General features: G+C 35.0%; 1 protein-coding gene across 2 annotated transcripts; it reads right to left on the bottom strand.

The window, feature by feature from the left end:
• Positions 1-7,622: 7,622 nt before the first annotated feature.
• LOC110930200 lies at positions 7,623-12,417 on the bottom strand. Of its 2 annotated transcripts, none has more exons than XM_022173449.2 (15): positions 12,067-12,417; positions 11,457-11,605; positions 11,319-11,390; positions 11,120-11,233; positions 10,557-10,625; positions 10,422-10,478; positions 10,224-10,277; positions 10,077-10,139; positions 9,922-9,984; positions 9,656-9,820; positions 9,417-9,572; positions 8,828-8,908; positions 8,685-8,746; positions 8,412-8,534; positions 7,623-7,920 (listed from the first exon to the last, which is right to left on the bottom strand). In XM_022173449.2, the coding sequence occupies exons 1-14, from the start codon at positions 12,233-12,235 to the stop codon at positions 8,453-8,455; spliced, it is 1,356 nt and encodes a 451-aa protein (XP_022029141.1). In that variant the 5' UTR covers positions 12,236-12,417; the 3' UTR covers positions 7,623-7,920; positions 8,412-8,452. The 2 variants fall into 2 exon arrangements, with proteins under 2 accessions (XP_022029141.1, XP_022029142.1); XM_022173450.2 differs by having other exon boundaries at positions 7,623-7,915.
• Between the last annotated feature and the right edge of the window lie 276 nt (positions 12,418-12,693).

Raw genomic sequence — 12,693 nt, 5'->3', positions numbered from 1 at the left:
ATCTACAAAACCTTAAGGCTACTCTATATAGACATCTTCTGCAAGATGTCCATTTAGGAACGCGGTTTTAACATCCATTTGCCATATCTCATAGTCATAATACGCGGCTATGGTTAGTAGAATCCTAATAGACTTAAGCATGGCTACTGGCGAGAAGGTTTCCTCATAATCAACTCCTTGAGTCTGAGTAAAACCTTTAGCAACCAACCAAGCCTTATAGGTTTGCACATTCCCATCCATGTCAGTTTTCAACTTGAAAACCCATTTACTCCCTACAGTCCGACATTCGGGAGGAAGTTCAACCAAATCCCAAACTTGGTTGTCATACATGGATTGCATCTCGACGCCCATGGCTTCGAGCCATTTTTCAGATTCGTTACCTGAAATCACAGTTTTGTAGGTTGAGGGCTCTTCTTGATCAATTATCAAGACGTACCTATCAGGTGAATACCGATTAGGTTCATGACGATCCCTCGTACTTCTGAGGACGCCTAGTGTTACATCAGATGCCTCAATCCTATCAGGTTCAGGTCCAACAATATTTTGTTGAGAGGCAGATTCGACTATTGGTTGATCCATTTGTGGTTCTCGAATTTCCTCAAGATCCACAAGATTATCTCCAATTCCTCGCGCCATAAGCTCATCCTCTAAGAATGTTCCTCGACGCTTAGTGAAAACTCTATTTTCAGCAGGATTATAGAAATAATAACCAACCGGATATGCATATCCAATGAAAACAACTTTTTCACCGCGAGGATCAAGTTTGTCTGAAGACTCACTGGTAACATAAGCTACATCCCCATATGCGAAGGTAAGAGACTTTAGGTGGTTTACGATGCCACATCTCATATGGTGTCTTTTCTACCTTTTTAGTAGGAGCAATATTCACAAGACGTGTAGCAGTTTCAAAAGCATAACTCCAAAAGGAGTGTGGTAAGTTTGTACGACACATCATTGATCGAACAATATCTAATAAGGTTCGATTTCTCCTCTCAGACACACCATTAAATTGTGGTGTTCCAGGTGGAGTTAGTTGGGATATAATCCCACACTTCTTGAGATGTTCATAAAACTCTTGATTAATGTATTCACCACCTCGATCGTATCGAAGTGCCTTAATCGTTTTCCCTAGTTGATTTTGTACTTCATTTTGGAATTCTTAGAACTTTTCAAATGTTTCATGTTTAAGCTTCATAAGATAAACATATCCATATCTACTATAATCATCAGTAAATGTAACGAAGTATCTTTCCCCGTTCCTTGACATAGTCCTGAATGGACCACATACATCAGTATGTATGAGTCCTAACAGGTCTTTGGCCCTTTTACTAGTTCCGGTAAAAGGGGCCTTAGTCATCTTGCCACTTAAACAACATTTGCATAAATCATAAGTCTCTTGACCCGTGGATTCTAGAATCCCTGTGGTCTGGAGCTTCCTCATGCGATTGATGTTAATATGGCTAAGACGACAATGCCAACGATATGTTTGATTAAAGCTAGTTTTAACACGTTTAGAGGAAAGAGAGCATACCATATTATTTGATCTATTGTTAGAAGTATCTATTTCATAGACACCATTGTGAGACTTAGCCTCAAAATAGAACACACCATTTAAAAATGCAGAAATGCTACCATTAACAATATCAAAAGCATAATTAAAACCTTGTTCTCTTAAAGCAGAAACATAAATAATATTCCTAGTCAAACTAGGAACATAAAAAACATTGTCTAAAGTAATAAACAATCCAGAAGGTAATTCAAGAATAAATTCTCCAACTGCCTTCACAGGAACGTTCTGCCTGTTCCCAACGTGCAGCTCTAAGTCACCTTGCATCAGCTTCCTAATCCTTTTTAGTCCCTGCAAATCATTACAAATGTGAAAACCACATCCAGTGTCAAACACCCAAGATTTGCTCGAAAAGGAAAATAGATCAATAACATGTATACCTGAGGATTCTCCTATTTGCAGCTTCTTAAGCTTCAACTCAGCCAGGTACCAGGGACAATTCCTCTTCCAATGCCCGATCTCATCACAGTGAAAACACTTGGCATCTTTATGAGGCTTTGCCTTCGGAGTGGCAACCTTTTTGCCTTTGCCCTTATCTTGCTTACTCGCCTTGCCTTTTCCCTTGGATTGCTTCTTCTTGGTAATTCTTCCTTCCCTGATCGCCAGCACTGGATTGCCCTTAGTTGGGATGTTTGTCTCAGCAGTTTTTAGCATCTGATGCAACTCTGGGATCGTTCTTTCCCACCCATTCATGTTATAGTTCAAAACGAATTGATGATATGAATTGGGTAGCGAGTTAAGGATCACATCCGTAGCTAACTCATTACTAAGGGGTGCGTTCAGACGCTCCAGTTGATCAACGAAAGACTTCATTTTCAGTACATGAGCACTGACCGAAGTACCTTCCTGCATGCGACATGTAATGAGAGATCTCATCACCTCAAAACGCTCATGACGAGCTTGCTGCTGAAACATGTCTCTCAGCTACTGACTCATCTCATATGCTCCTAAGTTTTCCAGATTCTTCTGAAGTTCTGGAATCATCATAGCAAGCATAAGACACGTCACATCTTGGGAATCATCAACATGTTTTTCCCATGTCCTACGGGCTGCACCCGTATTAGCATCATGTGCTTCGGGAATTGATCCTTCAAGGACATAAGCCTTTTTCTCCGCTCTGAGAACAATTTTCAGGTTGCGGTACCAATCCATGAAGTTAGAATTATCAAGTTTAGCATTTTCAAGGATGGACTTAAGCGAGAATTTGGTGTTATCAGAATTGTTTGTAGACATCTGTATAATTTAGAAGAAAATTTTATTAGTAATTTTCATGCGTTAACCTAATTCAATTTTGACCCAAGATTTACAAAATTTTAGGAATTAGGATGAGATCCCATCTCCCCATAACTCAGTGAATGGACTTAGCACTCTTCACTGGCATAGATTAAAGGGTAGGTGACAATCACCAATTGTGTCAACTACACAATTCTCGGTTTGGGGTCGCATGACGAGTGTTGTCAAGCATTGGTACGTTAACCCCAACTACGCTACTTTCACAACCGTAGAAAACAAATGCAGGGTACACACTAACATTCGCTCTCGTGTCGCAAAAGTGATATTTGTCTTCAAATCAGAACTGTAGCCCGGCCCATGTAAGCATGGAAATCGCGGAACTACCCCTAACCAAAACCGTAGATCTGGATGCAGGGTAAACACTAGCACCAGGGGTTCGGATAGATCAGTTCGGGTGTTCTTAATTTAGGGTGGCGTAGAATATCGATTTTAATTTGGGTTATATTTTAAAATTACCAGTTCGGGTTGTTTTAAAATACTTGTACGGCCTATGGCATGAACATAAGCTATACAATTCCTTTGTAAAATTCAATTTTACGTTTTAATTTGTGACGACTTGAAACACCTTTCAATCACTCGACCGATTAATTTTAAATACCTTATTTAATCTAAGTTGGTCGTGTCGCAAATTTATTTTAATTAATAATGTTTATTAATTACGGTTTTCAAATTAACTTTTAATTTTTGAAAAACCAATTTTGATTTTTGTATTTTAAAATAAACTGTTTATTATAATTACCTATCCAATACTTAATAAACCTTTTATTAAAATTGTCGTTTTAACGATCGTGTATTAATTATTAATTTTATGTATGTAACAAACATCTCATGGCAAAACGCATAATAAAATAAATAAATATGCAATTCCGGGTTAAGATTATATTCGGTTCCTTCGAGCCCAAGAATATGAACCGAGCCCATTAAGTGTAGCACAAACGCTTTTGTGCTCCCACTTAATTTTAGATCCAATCAAAATAATAAAAAAAAACTTTAATATAAAGAAAACTTAAATTTCCTTTAGATATTGTAACGAAAAGACTTAACAAAATTTTAACTTTATTTTTAAAATAAAGTCTTTAGTTACGTTTTTTTTTAATATTTTAGTTTGGTATATATTAAAAATAATTATTTTAATATATTCGTTTTTCTTTAAACTAATTTAACGCGTGTAGCTCCAAAAACTAATTTAGTACACGTGTTATGAAAAACGATTCTAGACCCGGATTTGCATACTACGATCATTAAGCTAAACGAAATAGGTTAAGGCCAAGTATTTTGTCAAAGAGGACTTTGAAAAGTGTTCGTTTTTGGCCTTAATACAAACTTGCCTATAACTATTATAAGTGACAGGTTCCTATGCCAAATTTACTCGATTTTAAGCATGCAATTCTATAACTATTTTATAGATATATAAACACATTAACCTACTTTGATTTGTAAGGTGGCTCTGATACCACTGTTGGATTTTTCGTGTAACTTTTAGAAAATAATTTTTAGTCAATTTGTCAAACAAACTGAACGCAGCGGAAAACATGTACACGAGGTTCGGTTCTAAACCGTTTCCACCAGTGATCTCTTTACAATCAAAATAGGTTATAATAAAATTAAAGAATCGTGACTACCAAGTGAGACACCTTGGTTCAACGAACGATCTCGCTAGATGATCGTTGACCACGAAATCATATTTGTTTGTTTGAAACGATTTCAAACGAAACCATAATCTAAAGAAATAAAGTTCAAAGCTTTAGTTACCTTTTTGCGTAATCAAAGAAAGAAAAACTTTATGTATCCCCTTGTATATATTGCAAGTGACAATCACCGTAAAAAAAAACTAGCAGGAAAGCCCCCAAAACAACCATATATATTCGTTTTGTTATATATCCTTGAACTGAGAGTTTTTCTTTTTGATATATACCTTAGCACCCCAAAAAAAACCAATTCCTTTTGAAAAGTCCGTATATATATCATTATTAGAGTTTAATTTGAGATTACTGTGGGAGTTTATTATATAAAAGATATATATATATATATATATATATATATATCTCTTTTAGTTTAAACCAATTGTATTCTAAACACAATTCCTCCACAATTATCTCATAATTAAAACAATTATCAATCATTTTAATTATCTAGATAATTAACAATATATATACAGGGTAGGGATATGGTAAAAAGTGTCTAAAATGTAAGAAGGGTAAGAAGTGTTTTAAACCATTGGATATTTGATCTAATGGTTGAGATCAATAGGGTATAAAAATGTAAATTGTGTTTTAATTAGAGGGACCTTATGTAAAATTGAAGGGCAAGAGTGTCTTTTTCAATGTTTGAAATATGGTAACCATATCATACACGACCAAAACCTCCTACATTCACTCCTTTTTCCTTAAATATAGGAATTAATAATTCACCTTAATTGTAGGAGATCTTTGGTTACATATTCGTCATACATTATCATAAAGAGAACTGCAATCAGATTAATGGCGTGGTGTTTTAAAACAACTGGATAAAATTGACTATGATTCAAGTCATTGTGTTTTATCTGGAGACATTGTTCATGGCGTGGTGTTTTAAATATCTATGATTCAAGTCATGGTGTTTTATCTGGAGACATTGTTCATGGCGTGGTGTTTTAAACATCTATGATTCAAGTCATGGTGTTTTATCTGGAGACATTGTTCATGGCGTGGTGTTTTATCAAAACAAAACATTCTCAGATTTTAAAACACCATGACTATGATTCAAGTCATGGTGTTTTATCTGGAGACATTGTTCATGGCGTGGTGTTTTAAACATCTATGTCATAGATGTTTAAAACACCACGCCATGAACAATGTCTCCAGATAAAACACCATGACTTGAATCATAGTCAATGTCTCCAGTTTTTTAAAACACCACGCCATGAACAATGTATGATTCAAGTCATAGATAAAACACCACGCCATGAACAATGTCTCCAGATAAAACACCATGACTTGAATCATAGTCAATGTCTCCAGTTTTTTAAAACACCACGCCATGAACAATGTATGATTAAAAGATGTTGCAATTAAAAGATGATGAAGAATATAAAACAATCAGATGTATAATGTTTCCTAAAATTTCTCCTAATTCAAAATTCGATTCAAACCTTAAAAAACTCATCGGCAGTTTTTTTTTTTTTTTGGCAATTATTCTTGGAAATCAATTAAATGATAAAAATGTCAAATTACTAATATACCCTTTTGAATTAATTAGGATAAAGGACACTTGTCACTCCCAAATTATTTCTCACACTTCTCACAAAAGTCCCACTTTTTACAGGATCCTCTACCTATATATACACGATTTATTATAATTAACAAATTAATTATAACATTAAATCGGCTCTCCGTAATTATTCCAAATAATTACTCGTTTCTTTCATTACGCTTATAATTTCGTGATCCGGTGATTAACGATTAAAACACCGCTAAATGTTCATTGCCCAAAGTGTAACTCTTTGGATCGTACCTTGACGGCAACTTCGAATTTTAATCAGACAATTGAACATTATATCCAACATAAAAAACTCAAAGCAAGGCGACTCCCAGCACAAACATCATAAGGGGTGGATGACACGACCTCTCCACCATAACTTTGGACCAAGAAAAGACGGTGCAGTTGAGGTGATTCAGAGATGACAATTAAAAGGTGTCAGATGCATGAGGACAAAAGATGTTACTATACGCTAACCACAACAGAGTCAATTGTCAAACCCTTACCCGATTAGGATATGATAAAGGTTCCTAGATTTGAAACAGTGGAAAGGAGAAAACGACATGCCAAATATAGACATAACCGTTCAAACCCACTGCACGAAGTAATAGAAAATTGGCTATAAAAGGGAGATCGAGGGTTTATTGTTGAAATAGATCTTATCTCTCAATCCACACTACTCACCAGTAATCTTTCATCATTGTTCGCTATACTCACCAGGAGAAGCATTTTATACCTTTCCTTGTTTTTGGCAACCAAGAACAAGCCTTTAATCAATTAATAACAATACAACACATACAAATAAGGGTATGTGCAATAGGCAATAGCTAATTACATTTTTTAAAGTGCCTATCAACCATCTTATGGTTATTATCAATCATATGTATACATATACAGTAGAAAAACCATGTCTGGTTTATCAAGAAGTTAACAACGAAATGGCATGCATTTCAACCATAAAGGTCATGTGTCAAATTGTCAAGGTTGCATGGAGATTCTACATGTATAGTTTGTTATTACACATAAATATTTTCTATACTATGATAAATTGATAATTACAATCAAGTAATCATCATCATCATCTAAATCCCACCAATAACCTCTCTATTCTTACGGCGTAGAGGTAAGACTGTCTACATCTTACCCTCCTCAAACCCCAGGCTCGAATTACAATCAAGTAAAAAAATATGAAATCTATGAGGTAACAACTCTTTAAAGATATCAATATATTTTATCATTTTCAATATAAGTTAAACGTAGGGATTTCCATGAACAACTTTCTAACAAAAGTGTCAAATTCTCAATGCTTTGTTGGACATGTAAGATCGGATTAGTCCATGTCTATACGCTGAAGTTTCCACCAACGCCAAAATCACGAAAAAAGAACCTCCAGCCAGAGTAAGAGCTTCGTGCTCAAACTTGGTAGAGGAACACGAAATTGTATGTTTGTGCATAGTTGATGAGTTAACACTATATAACATAACGTGTAATATTATGTTATGCACATATACAAATGTGTGGCAAATTAAGACAGACAACCTATCTCATCTCAATAAGAACACAGAGAAAACGAAGGTTATCAAGTATGAATCGCAATCACCAAAATGTCAAAATGAGAAGGCTTTGAAATATAAGGTACAAGTAGATAAACTACAATAATTAAACACTCATGATACACACATGTCCGTACTAACCTACTTCTTAAACACCATTTTTATCTTTCTGTTCTTTCTTCTTCTATGTGAAGCAAACTTTGATGACGTCTGTAAATAGCAGCTGTCGGAAAACACAAGTAAGACCTCCATGAATGGAGAATTTCTGCTCTGTATATCACAAAAATAAAGAAAAAGGAAATTAAAATCTCATTACAATAATACATCACTTCAAATCCATCCAGTTATCTTGAAGTGTTGATTCATGTTTGACTTTTTAGTGTCAAATGGATTATTGTTTAATCTTCACAACTTGGTCAAGATTCACTAGGTTTCTAGGTTATATGTATCATTATTGCACTATATTATAACGCAATGCCGTAATTGAGCATTTCAAGACTAAGAAAAGTAAAAAATCAATGTCCAATATATATGTTTAAAAAATAGTTTTGAAAATGAAACTAGTTAGATGGATCGTACCAGTTTAAAAGCATATCAAACTTGATAAGATGTAGCCGAATGCTTACAAGTTACAACGCCCTAAAGCACTTTATTTACAAGAAATATTATTATTCGTTTAATAAAAATAGTTTTGAAATCATATTGAATACATTGTATATTTAGAAAAATGGACAATGGTAGGGGGATTGAAAGCTGCATACCTAAAATGCATGTAAAATGAGCATATCGGCTTTCTGTCTCACTACTTATCTGCATGTGCTCGTTTAGCCTTGCGACGTGTATGGCTTGTCTTGCTAGTTTTAGTGGGCTTCTTAGCGGTCCCACTGCATTCCAATAACAAATTCAGGGAAGTTGTAAGGTTATTTATTTGAAATATAAGATTATAAAACGTGTAAAAGTCACAGGAAGCATTATGATGTATACATTACGAATAATAAGTGGACGAATGAAACATGCAGATTACGAAAACTTACAAAAAGATGGCTGATAAAGCTCTGAATAAAATGATGACAGGCAGTGCCAACAAAGCGGAGGCCTGAAAGATTAATATACCAATTCATGCTTGTTTGTAAAAATAGAAAGCCGTTTATTTTGGGTTGAGGGAAGAGAGACATACAGCAAACCATACAAACTCCTTAGTTGCAAGAGATTCTGTAAGTTCATGTTTTTTCAGCGATTCTTCAACAGTTCCTTGAACCTTCACATTTAAATAGTATTTTTTTTTTTTACATTTTTTTGGTGTAGATCAAAAAACAATAACTGTATCAAGATTAAGTGTATATAATATAAGATCAGCTTGTAGCATGAATTTCAATTAGATATCCCACCATAATCATTGACACAATCTAGAACATGAAAAAAGAAACACTGGTTATGTGACATTACATAACCAAAATCAAACAATCAGCTGTAGTTAAACGCTTAAAACGTGTGACTTGAGACGGTTTTTCGATTGCTTATGCACCTTGTTTTATCAACTATAACACATTTTGTATAATTGGTTTCCTTGCAGCTGATATAAAGCCATTTTCCATAACTAGTTGTTTGACCCCCAATCCAATTCACTTTATCCAAACACTAAAACTAGTTATTATGATTTGTGATTTGAAGACGCATTAATCAGATAACAAGTTTCATAGCACACATCCAAACGCCCATCAAATGGAATATGAAGAAGTGAAGAACATCAATAGATAAAGTAGTACCTGATTATGGTATGTAGTTGCAGATTCAAGAAACTGAGCATACGCTTGAACCGCCTGATTCGTGTAGGGCTTCATCGCTTCCTGTGCTTTATCAAGATGAGGTTTTGTTGCAACAGCAACCTGATCAATGTACGGCTTGCAAAACTTCTTTGCCACCTGGCCCGACACAACTTTCATATCATGACCCGACACTTTTTTTTTTTTTTGAGAAACTAGCAAGAAGATCGATGAAAGCTTACCTGGAAATGAGGGTCTACAACTTCTTTTATTTTAATCACATGTGGAGTGACAGCCTCCTTTGATTGAGCATAGACCTCTTTGGTCTTTTTGGTCAATAGTTGCACACGTGGCTCAACATTAGTTTTGACAATCACCCATTGTTCCTTTGCAGCAGGAATCCACTTCTGCATAATTTAGGATTACAACAAAATACCAGTGATTATCAACGATATAGCCATATAGGTGAAATATGAACAGTTAGATTACAATCGGAAAATTTTCTTACAGTTTTGATCGTGTCTATATGAGGTTCAGCCCACTTTTCGGCTTGTGCCTTCTTCTCCAAAGTCTGCCATAATGAAAAGAAACTATCTTAACATGATTTACAGTAATTTATACATAGAATAAGAATACACCAAAAAAAGAACAAATAAAAATTACCTTCTTTGTGAAAGTATCAAAAGCAGGTTTTCCATGCTTACTCCAATGAGCTTCCAAATAAGACTGCAAATTATTGATGGGGTCAAACGGTCAAACCTCACAACTATATTCTTATAAGCATGTGTGGCATATTCAAAAGACAGCTACCTGACTAGATGACAAACTGGCTGCAAGCCAAGGTGGCAACCATGCAGAATGAACCTGAATACAAATGCGTAACACGTAATAAGATTTCGTCAAATGAGCCGGAAAACGATTGGTCCACAAAATAAAACATGATTACCATCTGTATACCAACCTAATACAAAATACTTGTACTGACTAATAAAATAATTCAGGATTTACCTCTGTCAATTCTTTGATTTTCTGTGCAGCTTCATTCTTAGTCTTCATAAGTTCCTCCTATATAAAATTAAAGATATATACACATCACACTGTTACTTTAAACAGCTAAATAATTACAACACGATGCAAGCATACCTCAGCAACTTTAAGAGCACGCTCAGTTTTAAGAAGTTTCGCCTTCTGTTCTTCAATAGTCTGCTGAAGCTGAAACAAAGAAACAGAAAAACAAAAAGATTACCATTTACTGCATCATTTTGGGCTTATGAAATGTACAAGCTTTGTGCCACAGATTGAGGATCCTGTACACTAATCCAGAAGTGTGAGAAGTGTATTATAACACTATATAACACCATATAAACACCGTATAACAATATGTAACACCATATAACACTATGTAACACTATATAACAAATATAACACTATAGGTTGTCTGATAGCATGTCTATGATAGATGTATAGTGTTATATATTGTTATATAGTGTCACATAGTGTTACATAGTGTTATATGGTGGTACATCTTGTTTTACGGTGTTTATATGGTGTTATATAGTGTTATAATACACTTCTCACACTTCTGGATTAATGTACAGGATCCCTACCCTTGTACCACATATGGGGATAAATGCAATTTTGAATATCGCGCTCAGCCTTCCCCCCTCAACTGGACCAAAAATATAAACACTACTACAATAACTTACATCCTTAATCTTGGAATTTGTTTCAAGCATCTTCTTCTCCAATTCTTTTGATCGAGTTTCCATGACTTCCCTTAAACCGGCCTTAAGGTCCAATTCCAACTGTAGTTTCTCCACCTGCAACAAAAAAACAAAAAAACATAAACCATACTGAATGTAAATCATTAAACACTTCAACAAACCAATTCCACTGCATAAAAACCTGCTTCTCTAACTCCTGCGATCGCTTGTTAGCCTTTTGCACCTGCTCCTTAGCATCCGAAGACCCTTTAACCTAGAAAAAAAAGATATAAAAAATCAATAAACCAAAAAGACAGTCATGATTTCATTGTAACCCTACCTTAAGAGAAGCTACATCATTTTGCAACGAAGCAATGTTATCCGATTTCTCTTTAATTGTCTTCTCCTTATCCGCAACTGCTTTCTCTTTCGCAGCAATGATCTCATCTTTACTTCTTAACTCTTCACTCTTCTTGTGAACAAGTGATTCTTCAAACAAAACAAAACATCAAATTCAAGCCAAATCAAACACACACGTAACCTTAACCACATATTCACTTCAATTGAACATTACTTGCCAAACAAGTTACCAGATCTCTAATTCTACTAATGCTGCTACTAACACAATGTCGAAAAGAACTAAATCATGTAAAATCGGAACATCAATTCCATAGTAAACTGAACACACACTTAACCATCTATTTGCTTCAATTTGATATTACTTGCAAGACAAGTTTCTTGAATATCTAATTCTACTAAAATTATGTAAATCAGCTAATCAGAATATTAAATCCAAACTAAATCAAACACACACTTAACCTTAACCATCTATTCACTTCAATTCAACATTACTTGCCAAACAAGTAACCTAAATCCCTAATTCTCTAATACTGCTACTGACATAACAATATAACATCTAAATTCTGTAAATAAAAAAAAAAAAGACAAACCAAGTGACTGGATCTTCGATGTGAGCTTTTCCAATTCGATTCGAAACGCTTCAGAATCATCAGATCCAACAACAACAACTCCGTCACCGGACTCATCAGCTCTAATCGGAGTGAAGATTAGGGCAAAAAGCGATAACAGGAGAAGGATATGAACCTTCGAGACCGCCATTGATTTGAATGAGGACCAGAAGACCTACGGAATCTATAGATTAGTTAGGGTTAGAGTTGTTGTAGACTCCGTCGTAATTGAAGAGAGTTGTGGTGTTTTGTTGACTGATATGTATATGTGTGTGTATATAAATGGTGAGTGTTGAAAACGTGGCCTGGTGGGTGACAGTATTTAAACATTTGTAGGTATGGGGGATTTGGAGGTTATTACTTTTTTGGTTCGATGTGTTTGATTGTTGTAGGGTTAGTTGGGTTGGGTGTGCAATAACTAGAAAATAAATAGCTGTAATAAATAGATGGTAAAGTGATTGAAATTTGAGATACCAAAACTATTCCTGGCAAGACTATATGTAATGTAATGTATGTATTTCTCTTGAGAGATGCAGGTTCGACTCTCACTTGGTGCAAAGTGAGGCACTAGTGGACAATGATAGGAGACCCAGGAAAACCTGGGTTGGA

The sequence above is a fragment of the Helianthus annuus genome, chromosome 3 (assembly GCF_002127325.2).
Source record: "Helianthus annuus cultivar XRQ/B chromosome 3, HanXRQr2.0-SUNRISE, whole genome shotgun sequence".
In the NCBI taxonomy this organism is placed as follows: Eukaryota; Viridiplantae; Streptophyta; class Magnoliopsida; order Asterales; family Asteraceae; genus Helianthus; species Helianthus annuus.
The sequence above is the reverse complement of the archived record's forward strand: the minus strand, read 5'-3'. Positions and strand labels throughout refer to the sequence as shown.